Source organism: Ruditapes philippinarum, unplaced genomic scaffold (assembly GCF_026571515.1).
Source record: "Ruditapes philippinarum isolate M1 unplaced genomic scaffold, ASM2657151v2 ctg5665_1_1_1_1, whole genome shotgun sequence".
Taxonomy (NCBI): Eukaryota; Metazoa; Mollusca; class Bivalvia; order Venerida; family Veneridae; genus Ruditapes; species Ruditapes philippinarum.
The window spans coordinates 825-19824 of record NW_026856069.1 but is presented as its reverse complement, the minus strand read 5'-3'; the positions used below and the strand labels follow the sequence as shown (position 1 = coordinate 19824).

The 19000-nt window shown below is 30.8% G+C and overlaps 1 protein-coding gene across 1 annotated transcript; it reads right to left on the bottom strand.

Moving 5' to 3' along the window:
- Positions 1-158: 158 nt before the first annotated feature.
- On the bottom strand, positions 159-18645 carry LOC132745317 (uncharacterized; the record flags this gene model as incomplete). The annotated part of the gene is given in 12 exon segments (XM_060734209.1): positions 159-512; positions 972-1036; positions 1939-2001; positions 2494-2604; positions 2917-3093; positions 4269-4469; positions 5063-5218; positions 5815-5961; positions 7315-7500; positions 15556-15732; positions 16983-17171; positions 18478-18645. Coding segments are annotated over 11 exon segments (1665 nt in total). The 3' UTR covers positions 159-284.
- Between the last annotated feature and the right edge of the window lie 355 nt (positions 18646-19000).

Genomic DNA, 19000 nt, shown 5'->3' with positions numbered 1-19000 from the left:
ATTAGCATAAAAAGAAAACATTTCACTAACACAAAAAGAGAAACATAAACATACGAGATGTACTGATATACTTAAAAAGACAGATACACAATCCTTATTTTTAATAAACGCTAATTTGTAAGAGGAAAACTCCAGATATACAAATTAACAAAAAGACATATTGATCAACACATTATATTTTCTTAAGACTTAATCTTTCCTTATACAGTTTTTTCAAAATTGTAAAAGAAAACAACAAGCAAAACGTCGATTTCTTCCATCTTAACCATTCATAATTTTCAGAGTTACATACTCGATTTTTCTAATAACTCTTTCATGAGTGTTTCTCTTCCTTTTGCATCCTCTATCTTCATTAAATTCGTGTAAAGTTCCGACATAAACTTCTTTACACCCGTAATCTCCTCTTCTTGTAAGTTATTTTGCTCATGATTTACCTCAAACCTATGGATATCATTTACTTGCTGAACCCTCTTTTCTTGCCCTGCTTGTGTTACCTTCTCGTTTTTTACAGTCTGTAAATTATTGAAAATTAAAAGAAAAAATAATGTTGTTTAATTCCTTTTTGTTTTCAATGTGTAAGAGAGCTAACAATAATTCTAATTTTATGAAAAATAACAGTATACAATGATTATACCCGCGTATTGTTTTCAAGTTAAAAAATTACAGCTTGATTACAATAAAATTGGAAACGGTATCAATGCACTTTGTACTATGTACACAAATGAGCATTTCATTATCATAGGTGCTTATTTTATGATAATATTAAGTGAAAACGCTTTTGATATTTAGTAAATATGACATTGTCGATACGAGCTATACGTTGAAGTTTTGTTTTCAAATACATGCAATTAACATATATTAAGATACCTGTTTGCTTACTAATTGAAATAGGTAAAATATGAAAAACAAGATCAACAAGGAAAAGCGGCGTTCAATGAACGCAACCCCCATATGACCCAGCAAAACCTTACCGATTGAAAATCTTTTCCGGATCTTCTTCCATTGTCGTTTGTTCTCTCCTCCACATTTCCATCTTCTGAAATAATAACATTTTTTTCTTATAGCCTTATACTTAAGATTATTAATTTAAAATGAGTATAGAATAAAAACAACAACGTTTCAGCTAAAAACGACTTGTGGACACAAGGTTAAGTTTAATGGTAACCTTTTTGATAAATTTTCAATTAGGTTACACATGTACCATGACATAATATAACTATGAACATATCACAGAGAAGATGAATATTCTGTCAGAATATGTCAATACCTTATTTAAAAAAAACAACTTTAAACGGTCTTTAGAAACATAACTATACTTCAGATTGATAGTGTTTGAAACAATTAGCTACATGTTATAATTTTGTTGAAATAATAAGGTTCGGGTCTTGTTTACAATCTCGTTGACATACACAACTTAGTAACATAAGATAAATGATATAAAACTCCTTGCCCGTGACTATATCTTATAGGAGAATCTGTAGCCAGGTGGTTAAGGACTTTGACTTTAAACCACTTGTCCATTACTGCTGGTGGGCTCGAATCTATACAGGGACTTTGGATTATTTCATGTGAGGAAGCTATCCAGCTTGCTTACGACATGTCGGTGGTTCGACTCAGGTGCCCGTTCGTGCCTAAAATAATGCACGGAAGGGCACTTGTGGTCTTAATTCATCAGTAAAGCTGGAACGTCGCCAAATGACCTACACCGTGTCGATCTGACGTAAAACCCAGTCAAGCAAACGAACAAACAATTTATATCTTATCTTAATTTACTTTTGATTTAGTTTCAATTGCGAAAACAATGATAAAATTTGAATTTAAATTATAGACAAAAATCAGTCTAAAATGTATTATACATATGTAATGAACTTAGGTCAAATTGAAGAAGGCTATTTTTTAATTCTATTTCGTTTAACATATAACGTGCACTAAATATACCTTCAAACTGTCCGGTTGCACCTTTCATAGATCGCATTTCAACATTATATGCTGATGGTGTATCTATTTAATGCAAGTTAAAAACACTTTAACAGTCAACAATTCATACAAATGTTAAGTTCTGAAATTGAATAATTAAGACCTTCGTTGCAATGCTGCAAAACGAAGTATTTTACAAATGTGATATACTGTATGGATGAAATAAATGTTATAAAAATCATGGATAAAAAGTGCGAATTAATATAATTTTATTTCAAGACCTGTAAAGGATAATAAATCGCTTAAGTTAGACACAGTTATTTTGGTTCTAGTCTCATGATAAATATGAAAATAATGTGTGATATCTACAGGAATTTAAAATAAAACACAGTAAATTCCTCGAAGGAATTATGATTTTTTTAATTACATAAATTAATCAAGTATATTTGATAATAACCGTTATTTCCTATTTTACCTCTGGTTATAATCATTAGCCATTTCTGCTCTGAATATGTAATTAAATGTTGAATCCCAACATACCAACAAAACCAGAGAAGAGTAGTCTATCAACATTACCTTGTGAATATAGCGGATCATTTTCTTCGGTCTTGTCTACATCATTTTCTTCGGTCTTGTCTACATCTTGACGTTTTAACTCAAGGATCGTTGTTGATTGATAGGCAGCACCTGTATATTTTCAAAACAAGTATTGATAACTTAAACTGAAAAATCTTAGATTGATGCAGATATTTCTTTAATTTACGAGTGGTACCTCCGAGCTATGGCACAAATCGTGTAACTCACTTACTCACTTAACTGTATATCCGGAAATACAACTACATGCATTAAAAAAAAGATAATACGTCAATTTGTTTATTGTTTATATTAGCAGAATAAAAACTTACACAAGGAAAACGACCTTAATGTCTAAAAATAGATATTCACTATTGACATATGCATACATGACATATATTTCTCAAGTAAGAATATGATTCAAACCAGCAGTTTCCTGAATAGTATTAATAGTATCCGCTTGTTCGGCTTCTCTTCGATGTTCAAAATGTTCTGTTTCTATGTTTTGTATTGGGTAAACCGGCCAAGGACTACGATATCCGGTTTGTGGCCCCGATTCAACAGCTAAAGATCGCATACCTCGCGCAGCTACCAATGGTTGCCCTTAAACATGGTATGCATTTTTTGCAATTATCAGCATTTACTTGAATTTAAAAACCTCAAAGTGAGTTATAAGAAAAATGCTCAATATTGTAGTTATTACATGTAGTTGATAAAAGCTGAATAATGTTCACTATTCTACGGCGGTACACTTCCGTTAAAAAAAGAGATCATTACATAAATTGTATTGGAATCTCCTTTGTTTGGATTCTTATATAATCGAGAAATGTGTCTAGCTATCAACATATACTAAAAATGTATTATAACATGATTTGTATGAGTAAATGGATAACATCTTAAAAATGAAATTTTACAAGTACAGCTTCCTTACGTGTAAAAGGTGAGAAATTTTGCATGACATGTATAATCTGAGGCTGCAGATAATAGGACAACGAATGAAATATTCTTGCTTCGTTTATAGAGAGAATATTCAAAAGTTGTTGACTCTGTTGTATGTAATGAATTAAACGTTATAATTATATTGTAGATGCACCGTTCAACAATTTTAGAGGCATAGTCTTAATAAAAATATACATATTTTATCAACTTTTGGGATTATAATAAGGTGATATCTAAATAAACAAAATTAGCTTTGAAAATTTATAAAACATACTGTTGGATTCCATGAGTCTGAAAAGTCGAGACTCAGATTTAACAACAAACCACATATAGTCATATAGTCGCAAAAATTTCTCAGGCTATTTTAAATTCAAACTAAAAGGATAAGATCGCATAAAGTGCATATATTGTTTCAAACATTATGTAATCATTTTGATTATATAACTGTTTATTATGATTCATCCAGATATAATTCAAATATTAAGTCCACTCTGAATGCAATGTGTGCAATGTGTACCCATAAACTGTATTTGGTTTTCATACAACCACGCAACACGCAATGCATTTACGATCCTAAAAAGGTTGTGATTATTTTCGTTGGAATAGAAATGAAATGGTGAAAATTCAAACCAAAACCCTACTTCAAAAGATATTTTGATTATTTATATTTATTAATAAATTAAAGATTTGAAAGGAATTATGTGAAAACAAATTAATTCTCAGCCGGCTAACTCAGTGATGTTAAATTCATAGGTCAGTATATAATTAAGTACTGGAAATAATAAAGAGAAGAAAACAATCATGTTACAATCGAAATTACAAAATTCACTTAGCAATACCATTTTGATTAAGGTTCCTAGATTTGGATTTAATATCCGCTTGTTTTCCGTTGTTTTCCAAAGATTTACATTTCCTGCTCTGATTTAGTGGTGGTGCTGATGCATTGGTATGCTTGTTAGGTAAGGAGCTAAAGGTTCTTGAAGGTTTTCGATCGTCAAGGCTTGTTCTTGTATTACCAACTTCAGAAACCACTTGAAGCCCTATTTTAAATATGTTAAAATAACAATTGTAGTTGTGATCTCAAAGAAATTTTTCAGTTTCAATTTTTTCTAAAGCAAACTAGATGCAAATATTTGAAATCAAATATAGAGGTGAATATACATATAAAACAATTGAGATACTAAGTAGTTTCCTTAATTGTGTTCAAAACTGATTTATTTATTGTTGTTGTTTTTGTCTAGTAAAATGATTTTGATACGAAATTGTTTGTCCTTTTGTTTTGGTACTATTTTTTTCTTATACATGTTATATTATTAGGTTTATTGTGCATATTTGTTTACGGTTACCCAAGAAAGGTTTATCGTATCTGATTTAAACCGTTTTCAATTATATCTGACTAAGTAGCCTCCTATCGTGTTGGCTTTTTTAAAGTAACAAGAAACAATGTCAACTGACGAACCGTGGCAGTGATTTCAGTAGGTCTTCGTGTTTACCTTTTTAAGTTCAAACCTTCTTTCATTGTCAAATCGTTCTGTGTAGCATCGGACTGTTCAAGAAAATTATTATTGAAATCTGTATATATTAAGTGAATTTCCGTTCAAAATTTAGTTTTATCTTATGTTTATATACTCACCAGTTTCGTCTATTCTCTCTTCTGATTTTTGAGGTTGCTTTGTTAGTCCCAAGCTATTGGCTTGTAAAGTATACTGAACATTTTCTTTTTCAAGTCTTAGTTCTACAATGTCACATACATCAGTAAATGAGCCCTCTTCATTTTCCAACGTCGATACTGGTATAATATAAAACAGCAAAAGTATAATACATAACATATAAATTAAAGACAACGTTTTAAAAATACTAATTGAATGGAAAAAGGAAGGAAACATGGCAACGATTGATTGTTCAGTATGGCAGGATTACAAGAAAAGCTTGAATTGAATATTATAGGCATTTTATTACACTGATATATGTATTTCACATTTCATTATGATATAATAATTATATATTGTATAATTCAAACCAGAAACATCCTTCATAGTTTCGGATGGTCATAATGCTCATAACCTGTTCGGTCTTTCTCCATGGTTTGAATGGAATAAACCGTCCTAGGACTACGATTTTGAGAACGTGTGGCCGGTGGTTCCACAGGTATAACTATTACATTGCATAGAAGCAAATGATTGCCCTTAAAAGGAACATGTTCTTCTTGCAAAACGAAGCATATGAAGTTTGATTTATGCACTCAATGTTGCGTTTAAAATTTACAAATTGAGCACAATTTCAGAACAAATGAAGTAAATAGAAGGAAAAGGTGAAAGGTTTGTTTATAACCATTAACAATTGATGTATGATTTAGCGCCAAATCTGCATATTCCAGATGCTTACCTGACTGTTGTACACTTTGCTCAGACGACTGTGCAAGGTTTCGGCTATTTCCACTATTCGAACGTGACCTATACACACTATATTTAGTATGTCCTCTGCTAATGCTGAACTCAGTACTTCTTGTTGTAATTGAATCTTCAGATGTTTCTAAATTAAAATAGTTATTTTGTATTACGTGATATTCTTGCCAAAATAATATTCAATATAGTACCAAACAAAGCAACTTTCTTAATGGTAAGTAAACATAAAAAAGAATAAAAAACATAAAAAAGAAAATGTTTACGATATACAGTAAATCTATTTTCATTTCATTACAAGTGGTACAAAATGGTATTGTTTAGCTTGAATATTAAACTTAAATGCCAATTACTGTTAACAATTAAACAAAATATATATTATTATAGAATGATCTCCCTTTGTCTGTAAAACTGGTTTTTGAGGTATTTCAGTATCAATCATAACCAATTATTGTACTACACAAGGCAGCTTTGTTATTTGAAAGGTTGTATTCAAATCAACATAATACATTGACTTCCCTTCACATAATCGTTACATGCTGCATGTTTGTCTTTTTTATTTTAAATTGAATTTGTAAACTGAACGTGATTTAACCCGGCATTTACATCTTTTCAAGATGCAAGTTTCATTTAATACAGAATGAAAAACAAAACAATAGCGAAAACAAATTCTTGAAAGATATATTAAAATTCAACTCTTCATTATAGAATTAACTTCATGAAGGAACATAACAACATTTCGAGCACATGCATTGTTATTGAATATTTGTAAATAGAATAATCTCCCTTTATCTGAAAATATATTTTATTATCTTAACTTATTGTAATTGTCTTGTAATATTCAAATATAAGCATTCTAACTTTTTTCACAATGTTTTTAACTTACGCAAAGCAAACGATAAACGGCCATGTGCAACAATTATAGATTTGTGGTGAAAAGCTGCCTTATCATTTAGAGTATTCCCCTAAATTAACTGTAGCCGGTGTCATTGAGTTTTGTTTCCCTTAGTTCTTTTGATTGAAAACAGCGAAAACAGCAATGTTCGATTAGTAAAATAATAAACAGTTTTAACGATTATTTTATCATTGTGAATAAAACAAGAAAATAGTAATACTGATAAAGAAAGCATACTTACTATAACTTCTCCATTATTCCAATATGTATTAAACTCAAACGTGTAACCAATACTTATGTTTTAATATTCATGAGCATTTAAACAAAAGCACGGTGTTCATGCTGTTACGTATGTGTACATGTTTATTTCCTTGTTCTCCTCATAAGCCTCAACAGGAAACAATGGAGGTAAATAATTTTCATTATTTTGCATTAATAGTATAAATTAATATCCCTGTCTATTTTCCAAACAACAGAAAATATGATTTTAGTAAGAAATTACATGTACCCTGAACTTTCCATTATGTGACATAATAAACAGATCCTGTCCTTAACAAACGTTCATAAAATTCAGAAAAGTACACATACCAAATATATTACCTAACTGAATACCTAAATCGGCTGGGGTGACCTGATTATTTTCAGTTCTTTGTCTATTTTGTATCTCCCGATGTGGCTCTTGATTTGTTAGTATTTTCTGTTTCTCATTGTGTAACTCTGCCTCAGCCACCGGAACTTTTCTTTCTTCAGTGACTTCCTCTACTTGGTCAAAATCTGTATTTTAATTAAAATGAAAAAGAACATTCGGTTATACTTTCTTGAACACATATTTTTATTGGCAATATTGAACGAATATAAGTTTCTTTATTGAATCTTAAACGAGTCGGACAAATTGCACATATAAAAAAGAATGTTTCCTTATTTGGACTCTTTAAATTACACGGACGTATTGAACGACTACAAATAATCTAAAAACCTTTGTGACAAGATTTAATAATATTTTAACTGAATATGTAACACCTAGTGTTAGCAAAGTTTTTTTCATATCTGGTTTCTATAACCTGGTTTTATCCCAGAGGACACATATTCAATCATAAAACAACATGCCGTCACATTTTTATCCTTAAGCTTGATATCATTGAAAACCTTTCTGATAAATTTCTTTATGTTATATGGAATGAAATTGTTATATCTAGCGAGTAATTAAGGTTTATCCACATTTGGGTTTGGTGGCCTAGTTATTTACCCCAGTCTAGCAAAATTCGAACATGAGCCAGAATTTCTAGAAATAATCAAGACAACATTTCCGACAATTTTTCATGATGTAAGGAAACAAAAGTTACCGATAAAGAGTTAACTAGGTTTGTCGATATTTTATTTCTCTGTGACCTTGTTTTCTACCCCTGATGATCAATATCAAAACTTGGCATAGAACTCATAAAAAAGCGTTATAATCACACTATTCCAGTATATCTAGGCTACAATTGTTACATCATGCAATACTTAGGTTGTGTGACCTAGTTTTTGTCCCAAGATGACCAACTTTCGAAATGAAGCTAAAACAATATTTACGCAATGTTTCTGACAAGTTCCCGGTTTATTTGATCTTAAATTTAATCCCCTTACTGTCAACAATTTGGATTTTTTTCCATATTTTGCATTGTGATCTATTTTTCGACCTCTGAACACTTAAAGTAGTACACCCCTAATGGGCACTATAAGGAACTGTAAAATTGACAACAAAGGACAGTTATATGCCTTAAATGTCAACTGTATGCAAAATTTAAACAAAATTTACCGTGTGGTTTATGAGTTATGGACAGTTTTCTGAACTAAAACTTTGCCATCAGAAGGGTTTTTTTCAGAAATGAGGTAACTCTAAATAATCTATAATATCATCATTATGAAAAATGTTTTCCTATTGCTCATTGTTAAGAAACAAATAATGACATTTAGGTAACAAATTAAACAAGCTAGTTTTCAAGTTTTCAAGTTTTATTGATATCTCAAGGCCCAACTGGGCATGTGAGAAAACAACAATATAACAAATGTTTACAAAACAAAGTAAAGTGATACATAATTGAAATGGCAATGTTATGAACATAATTATGTACATAAAAAAAGAGAGAACAAAATAGAATAATAAAAATAGAATTAAAATATAACATATTTATACTTAACAATTTAGAATCGGAGAATGAGATCAAAATGAAAAAAATATATCAATATGTATTATTAAGCACAAAGATTATTTTCTTACAGAATATTGCTAGATTGAATAAAACATTTTTGCTTTCACTATTCATTAAATTTGAAAAATTAATAATGTTAGGTCTATGAAAAAATGAATTTTCTAAATATGTCTTTCTCAGGTGTTGAAAATAGGTACAGTGAAATAAATAATGAAATTCATCACCTAACAAATTATCAGAACATAAACAGCACACTCTTAGACTTCTATCCAAATTAAAAATCTACCTGTTTCAATTGGCATTTTGTGGTTCATACATCTAAATTTGAAAAACGCTATTGCTAAATCTGATGGTAAAATGTTAAAGTATTTTTCAAAACCAAATTGAGTTTTAAAAATTCTATAATTCAGACATTCACTGGATTCATGAATAGAAGATTGCCAATCTTGAATAAACTGGTCCTTAATTCTAGCAGAAATAATTTTCTTGAAATGTGGGACAGAACTTACTGTTTGAAAAATCCAATAACTTGACAGACCAAGAGAATCTAAAGAAGTATGCACAAATTTCAACCAAGGAAAATCCACATCAAAATCAGAGTAAAGTTTCTTTGACATGCAATACAGCATAGAACAAATTTTATCTTTTTTATCATTAATCAGTTTGCCCCAATAGTTCAGAACTCTTGACTTAATTTGCAAAGACAAAGGCAATATTCCTAGCTCGCCATAAATCATACATGATGGGGTAGATTGCTTCAGTCCGAAAACTAATTTAATAAATTTCAATTGGAAACGATCAATTATTTGTACATTTTCTACTCCCCAGACCTCGGATCCATATAAAATAATAGGAGCCACCATTGCATCAAATAAACTCAATTGTATATCAAATGGTAAAGAAAGTTTCAGAGACTTTGTTAACACAGAAAACATAGCTTTTCGAGCTTGATCAATCAGTTTTTTTCTTGTGCCTAAAAATTTTCCGTTAAATGAAAACTGAACCCCAAGATAATCAAAACAATCTACAATCTCAAGTATGTTACCCTCAAATTATAGAGGAATAATATTATTCCACCCCCTTTTACTTTTACAGAACACAACAATTTTTGTTTTGGCAGTGTTTACCTTTAAACCCCAAGTATTACAGTAATCAGACATTACATTTAATGCTTTTTGTAACTCATTAGGACTTTCAGCTAAAATAACTGTATCGTCAGCATAGAGCAACATAAACAATTTAAGATAAACTTCAAAATATTTGTGCTTAAAGTGTTAGACAGGAAATTTAAACCTTCAAATCTTTGAGACAGGAACGAGTTCAAGTCATTTAAAAACAAAGAGAATAAAACTGGGGATAAATTTTCTCCTTGTCGGACGCCAGCCAGACTTGAGAAAAAGTCAGAAAATTGGTCACTGACTCTAACACAGGACTAAATATTTTCATACATATTGTGTATTATCTTAAAACATTTACCATCTATATTTGAACTTAATAACTTGTTCCATAAAGCAAGTCTATTTACAGAATCAAAGGCTTTTCTATAATCAATAAAAGCACAAAATAGTTTTCTTTTGTTAGCCAAGTACAAATCTATTAAACATTTAAGTGAAAAAATATGATCAACTGTACTGTATTTCTTTCTAAACCCGGCTTGCTCTTCACAAAGAATATTATCAGATTCTAAAAATTTATTCAACCGTCTATTCACAACAGATGTAAATAATTTACCAAAACAGCTCAAAATTGTTATTCCCTTGTAATTGTCAGGATCATTAATATCACCTTTATTCTTGTATAAAGGAAGAATTACCCCTTTACTCCAAATTTCAGGGAAGAAACCTGAATCAAAAATAATATTAAATAGTTTGCAAACAACTGGTAACATTGAACAGGGCAAATTCTTAAGATATTCATTTAAGATATTATCCATTGGTGATGCAGATTTGTTGTTCTTTAAAGCCTTTAAAACTGACTGAATTTCATTAATTGTAAATGGTAAATTTAATTCCTCATTGTAGCTGCTTATCTTATCAATGTCTACCTCGTTAAAATTTTCTTCATTATGAAAGTCTACATTATTTAGATCCTTAAAATGATCATAAAAAACCTCGCATGAAATTTTATTTATCACAGTTTTTCTTTCACTGGAGTACTTATTAAGAAGATTCCAGTAAGATTTGGGATCACTATTTTTAAGACCTTGAATTTTGTTTACAATGCAGGTATTAAACTCTTTAAATTTTTTGTTAATTTCCGTCTTATATTGTTTGCTTCTCCTCTGCATATCTTCAAAATTTTCTAAAGATCTGTTTACTCTATACTTATTTTTTGCTAAAAAATAACCATTCCTAGCTTTTCTACAACTCTGATCAAACCAAGGCTTGTCTTAACATGCTGACTTCTTAACCTTACTTTTTTATCTTTTAAAGGATAACTATTCTTGATCAAATTACAGTTTTGAGCTGCAGAAAAAATCACATCTGAAACTTTTTCTGTAAGATGATTTATTTTACGATGATCAAAAACATTCAATTGAGTACAGTCATCTAGTTCTTTCATAAGATCTGATACTAGATTGTTATCAAATTTACTAATAAAATCTGCTCTGGCCTTATTGTCCCACAATGCTTTGTGGATTACACTATCAGATTGATAACCATCATTACCCTTGTTTTCATCATCATCCTCTGCCTGAACCTCACAAGAATAACAAAGTTCTAAAACACAGTGAACATCAGACAATAAAGGATCAAATTCTTTAACATCAAAGAATGTTTTTCTTGGAAATAAACTACCAGATAATAAAACATAGTCAATAACACTATCATATATAGTTGTGTTTTTACCTATGTAAGCATCAGCACCACACCTTCCATTGGCCAGGTATAAGCCTACCAATTTACAAAGTTCCAAAAGCCTACGACCAAAGTTGTCAGGACGATGATTATCACAAGTAAACCGTGATGTTGTAAAGCCAAGTTCATTAAGCTGATTCGTACCAGCAATATTATAGGTAGCATGATCAAAGTTCAAATTTGCAATGTAACTACCTACTTCCTGAAAATCACTCAGTCTGCCAGTTTTTGCATTGAAGTCACCCAACAAGCAAAATGTGCAATCATGATATTTCCCAGAGAAATCAAGTAAAACGTTCTCTAAATCATCAAAAAGACTTAATGTACTATACTTAGAACTCTCCGGTGGTAAATAAATCACCCCAAAAATACAATTGTCATTATTGAATTTGAACCAAATAAAGTTTTCATTACAGTGTTCAAGCATCTGAAAATGTTTCACAAATATATCTTTGATAAACATACCAACACCTCCAGATTTACGTTTACATTTTTCCCTATTTAAACTCTTAAAAGTATACCCATGTACATAGGGCACATCAAATTCATCAAGCTTTGTCTCAGCAAAGCAGCAAATATCATATTGTTTTATAAAATAATCAAATTCTGGTAATAACAACTTAGAAGTTAAACCATTTACATTTCTAAACGATAAACTAATGATATTTCGGTTTTTGGCACACAGTAAGTATGCTCATTCAAAACATGAATATCAAGTGCATCAACATTTTCATTATTAAGAAAAGAATTAAAAAGCAATGTATCATCATTAGAAACATGAGATGAAATATCCTTTAAATAGGGTAGGTTCATGTTTATGGCAACAGAAGATCCGTTGTTGACATTGTTTACATCCTCAAGGATAGTTTCTGAAGTTTGAAGTTCTGAACACTTTGATTGAGAACATTGAATAGAATGTTGAATAACATTATGATCAATCTTTTGGCTTATAATAGAAGTTAAATCTTCTGAACACTTGGAACAAGAACACTGACTAGAATGTTGAATAAAAGTATTGCAATCCACCTCGTTGCTTCCTTCAGAGGAAATTTCAAGTTCTGAACACTTGCACTGAGAACATTCGTTAGAATTTTGAATTTGAGTAACACACTTATCATTCTTGTGTTTAATTAAAGAACTAGTTATGTTTTCTGAACACTTGCACTGGGAACGTTGATTAGAGCATCGAGTTACATTATAATTAACCTTGTGGTTTGTTTTAGAAGTAGTTAAAAGTTCAGAACACTTGGAATTAAAACATAAACTGTAATGCTTAAGAAAACACGAACAATTTCTTACATTCTCCGGATGACATTAAATCAAATGTTTAAGTCCAAGAAGCTCCAAATCAGCCTCAACATCAATATGAAACTAAAAGCAAAATGATTTTTTTTAAACGAAATGTTTTTAATATGTTTAAAAATGTAACCATACCCCACCCACTTTTAACACTTATTTGACCATTTCCATGTGTAAAAAACTTTTTTAAAATATCCCTAAAATGTTCCACAATGAGGGCCTGTTTTCAAAGTTTGGCTAAATTTTCTTATATGTATATTGGTTGGTCTTGCAAAATATAAAAAACTTTTACCGTGTATTTTTTATTTTATTAAACTTGAAAATATCTGGTATCATATTTGCTATTAAATTTAGTATTATTTAGTACATAAATATCTAAAAAAAATTATATAATTAAAATGAAACACTTTTTTCTTCCATTAGGGATCTGAGAGATTAATAAAAAATGTTAAAAAGGAAAAAAAAAGAAAGAAAGAAAAGTTGCCCCTTCTGGGGTTTGAACCCACGCCCCTCAGTTTCAATACACTTTACAGTGATTCCAGCCTATTTGAATACTCTTCAAAGTGGAGATAGTGCATTAGGGGTGTACTACCCTACCTTAAGAGAGCAATACTGACAAATTCCTAGTTTATTTTGGATAAAACATCTACAGTGCTACATTTAACGAATTTTTTTTTCCAAAAGTTCGACTGTGTTACCTTGTTTTGTTTAACCTAAATGATCTATATTTGAGCTTGAACCTGAAACCAAACAAATAAGTTGTCTCACAAGATTCCTTGGCACCCTATATTTTATATGATAGAAATAACAATTGCAGTTTTTATTTTTAAGTTATTTTTTAGATTCAAGTTTTTTGCTATAGCAAAAAAGAGGCAAATGTTTCTTGTCGAATATAGATGTATTCATATGAAACAAGCGTGACTAAGTAGTTTTCTTAATGGTGTTCACTGCTGATTTATTTAGTAGTTATTTTGTTCTAGCCTTGTCAAAAGATTTTCCATTTTGCAATTGTTTATTTTTTTGTTCTGATGCTATATTTACTGTTTCTTTTTACGTCTACTATTCATATATGTTTACGGTAACCCAAGAAAGATTTATCGTGCCTGATATAAACTTTTTTTCAATTATATCTGACTAAGTAACCTATTTGAATGACTATCGTGTCCGCTTTACAGTAACAAGAGGGCCAACATGGCCCTAGATCGCTCACCTGACCCATCGAACTCATCCGAACAATTACCTAGACAATCATTCTGACCAAGTTTCATAACAGGTGAGGCAAAAATGTGACAACTAAAGTGTTAACAAGGTTTTTCTATATTTGGGCGGTGTGACCTAGTTTTTGATCCCAGATGACCAATATTCAAACTTGACCTAGAAATCATCAAAAGAAACTTTCAGACAAATTCCCAGGAAATTGGGGTCAAAACAGTAGCCACTAGAGTGTTAACAAGATTTTTCTATTTTTAGCTCCTGTGACCTAATATTCCATCCGAGATGATCCATGTTCGAAGTCATCTAAACAATTACCTAGACAAGCATCCTGACCAAGATTGATGATAATTGAGTCAAAAATGTCACCACTAGAGTGTTAACAGTATTTTTTTCATATTTGGGTTGCGTGACCCAGTCTTTGATCCCAGGTGACCCATATTCGAACTTAACCTAGAAATCATCAAAACAAACTTTAAGACAAATTTCCAGAATATTTGGACAAAAACAGTATCCACTAGAGTGTAAACAAGGTTTTTCTATTTTTTAGTTTCTGTGACTAAGTTTTTCATCCCATGTTCGAACTCATCCGAGCAATTATCTAGTAAAGGGTCCTGATCAAATTTGATGATGATTGAGTCAAAAATGTGACCACTACAGTGTAAACAATGTTTTTCTAATTTTAGCTCCTGTGACCTAGTTTTTCATTCAAGATGACCCATGTTCGAACTCATCTTAATAATTACCTAGACAATCATCCTGACCAAGTTTGATGATGATTGAGTCAAAAATGTGACCACTGGAGTGTTGACAAGGTCTTTCTATTTTTAGCTCCGTTGACCTAGTTTTTCATTCAAGATGACCCATGTTCAAACACATCCGAGCTATCACCTAGACAAGCATCTTGACAAAGTTTGATGATGATTGAGGCAACGATTCTAAAAGCTCACCCTGAGATAGCTCAGGTGAGCTAAAAAGAAACAGTGTCAAGTTACGAGCCATTACAGTAATTGCAGTAGGTCATTATCTTTACTAAAGCTTCTATTTCATTATCAAATCTTATTATGTTTTTATTTTATTTTCAAATTGTTAAAGGAAATTGCATTATTGAAGTGCTTGCACAATCCGTAAAGTGAGTGTCCGAGCAAATTTCTATGATTTTTAAGTATATAATTATAACAGTAAAGAACATAGGTTGATAATATATTGAAATTCAGTCAATTAAAGCACTGACTGTCATCTATGTATGTATATATGTTTATACAAACCTGTTTCGTCTATTCTCACTTCTGAGTTTTGTAATATTTTAGGTTGCTCTTTTAATTCTGTCCTAGTGGCTTGCAAAGTATGCACCGAAACAGTTTCGTTATTTTCTGTCTCGAGTCCTATGTCTGCTGTGCTAGACACATTAGTAACTGATCTTCCTTCATTCTCTAAGGACGACACTGGTATACATAAAACAGCAAATATATTTCCGCACATCTTTACCACATAATTTGTAATTCAAACAAAAAAGAATTTGATAGGCATCTGGTAATTATTACATGTTTTATATTGCCAACATAAGTTAAAATAATCGATCTTTTAATGTAAACCATATATTCTGGGACTCAACTCCTTTGGGCGAACTGTACAGGCAAAAGATAACGTTTGGATTTTGATGCCATTATAAATAATACGACAGGAAATGTGATACTGTTGCCCGTTAATCATCGTTGTTCTCACTGGTATATTTTAATACTTATGCATATTCCATAAAGGTAACTATATATAAAAAATATATAAATAGTATTATACACAAGAAATTTTAAGTTAACTCTTTGGAAACTGTAGTCATTGGTTAAACAAGGATTTTACATCGACTGTTCTTGTGACCTTGACCTTTTGATCTCAATACGAGTCGTGGACAATATTCCTACCTATTTCAACAAGTCTAGTCCTTTTTCATTTGAGGCATTGAACGGACAAAGATTGAAGTGACCTTGGTCCGTAATCGTATTGTCTCAGAATCAGTAAGCGCTAGCCAAGGGAAATGTCCTTGAAGTTTTATATTAATGCTATGGCACAACATGTATGCCTTTTAGAAAAATATATAAATTCAAGACAATGTTTTAAAAATACAATAAAATACAATGAAACAGAAACAAAAAGAAACATGGTATTGATGTAATTTTTACAATTATATCAGAATAAGACTGACATGAAAAGCAACGGTTACCATAATGTGCAACTATTTAACAGTTTTATTACTGATATATTTTATAACACATGTTACTTTTAAATATTATATAATTCAAACCAGGACCGTCCTTATTAATATCAGATTGCTCAGCGTCTCTTCGTAACAACCGGCGTGTAAAATTTACAAAAATCTTTATAATGTTTAGACAAGTCGAACAACTCACAGGACGGACTAGAACTGTCATCCTTTGAATATTGGAACTATAATCATATGTATGAAGTGCATACTCTTTGTTAACTTATTTGTTATTATTACTTTATTCTAACCATATGCTAATTGACAATCACTGTTCATAACCGTAAATACGTTCCACTTGACTAATTTTATTATATTTTATAGAACAAAACATCGTTTGTTTACCATTGTCGTTGTAAGAAACAACAACTGCATGGTATAAGTATACCAGCAAAGTATTTTTTCCTGAATTCAAACGAACAATACCAAATTGATTACCTAAGATTTCTTTGGTAAGATGTATATTCTGGTTAATATCTGTCTTTTGATTTGTGTCTATATCCTGGTCTGCCACTCTCTCCTGAGTTGTTTCTTGTTTTGAATCTCCCTCCTTACTTTCTTTGTGTAGTTCTGCCTCAGGCAACGGAGTCATTTCTTCGTCTGTGACTTCTTGTACTTGATTATTCTCTGAAATGAAAATGAAAAAGAAACTTTCGAATTTATTATGTTATTTGTGCTGTATGGAGGCTGTAAAAACATTCCGCGTACATTTAATCGAAGATGTTATATTTCCGATCTTTGAAAATCGTTCAGTACGACGTTATTGTTGTGGAATTATTGCTTTTGGTATTTTAAGGTCATTGTAACCGACCTTTTCAATTTGAGTGGTTCCTGTATCGTACTTGAATACTGTATAATCACTCATAGGATATGCTGCCTCCTTTTTGAATTTGTCGTTTGACGTTTTATCTGTGGTATGAAGACTCCATAACTTCTTCTCCCCTTACAAAATTCAATGTTGACAGTTCCACCCATTGTTTCTCGTTTAGGCCACACGCACTCTTTTAATTGGGGACCAAAAGCATACACTTGTCATTGCATGGCATTAGCATATGACATTGAAGTTTCCATGGATATTGCCATATGAACGCATCTGTGGATGTTTGTAATTCAAATTCTTTTTACCATTTTCGTGTATAAATGTTGAATTCTGCTTAAGTCGATGCTAGGGGACGTGATTTACCAGTACTGTCTTTGAACAGGCTCAGTCAAACCGAGCTTGCAACATTTTCAATATTGCCGTGTTGAACTTTCTTTCTTTAGGGGTTCTGTTTTTTCACTATTTTGTAAAGGTTTCAATATGATTTATTAAACGTAAATATTACTGTTGATGACTTCATAAATTATATTGAACATTAATATGACATTAAAAATATCAAACATTTCCCCAAAGAATAGATCATGTTTTTTAGTTTTTTATCTATTTTGTTTTTGTTTCGTTTTCAATGAGTAACTTAATACAATTTCATCTGATACAGAAGCCCTTATGGTGATGGAATAAAACGAAAAAGTAATTAATACTTAAAATTCAAACATACATGCATTTACTTTATTACATTTGTATTCCAATATGTATTTAACTCAGTTGGTAATCAATACTTATGTTTTAATATTCATGGACATTTCAACTGAAGCCTGGTAATTTTTATCATATATGTACATGTCTATTTTCTTTTAAGTTATTTCAAGTGTCAACAAAGGAAACAATGGAGGTAAATAATTATCCAATTTTGCATTAAAATTATATACTGATTAAACTGTCCTTTTTTCAAACAATAGAGGACGTATGTTTAGAAAAAAAACTCCTCAATTTTTCCATTATAAGACATAATGAACAGATCTCTGTCCTTAACAAATGTTAACAAAAATAAATCTGGTTTTATTTAAGATTATTAGAATAATACAGCTGCCAAATATACTTCTAAACTGTTACCTAAGTCGGCTGGGGTCACCTTATTATTTTCAGTACTCTGTCTTTTTTCTATCTCCAGATTTGTCTCTATCTCTTGATTTGACTGTATCTCTTGTCTCTCATTGAGTAGCTCTGCCTCAGCCTTGGGAACTGTTCTTTCTTCAGTGACTTCTTCTCCTTTGCCATAGCCTGTTTTTGAATTGAAATGAAAATGATTAAGAACTATTCGAATTGATAATTGATAATGAAACTTTACATTGTTTTGAACACAATTATTCATTGCGGATAATTAAAGAAAGATCGTTATTGAATTTTAAATTAAAATTGTTTGTTCTTTTGTTTACATTATAAATGACAATTTTTTCAGGAATCAAGCATCATTAGGATCAGCATATTCCATGTGGTATATGATGGGGGACTTATTTTTGGAGGACGATGCATATTCTTATTCGTTACAAGCTCCTCAAGCGTTTACATCCTACCGTCTTGTTAGAAACTTGTATCGGTGATACAGTCAGTTCTATTACAATTGCAAGTTTGCTAG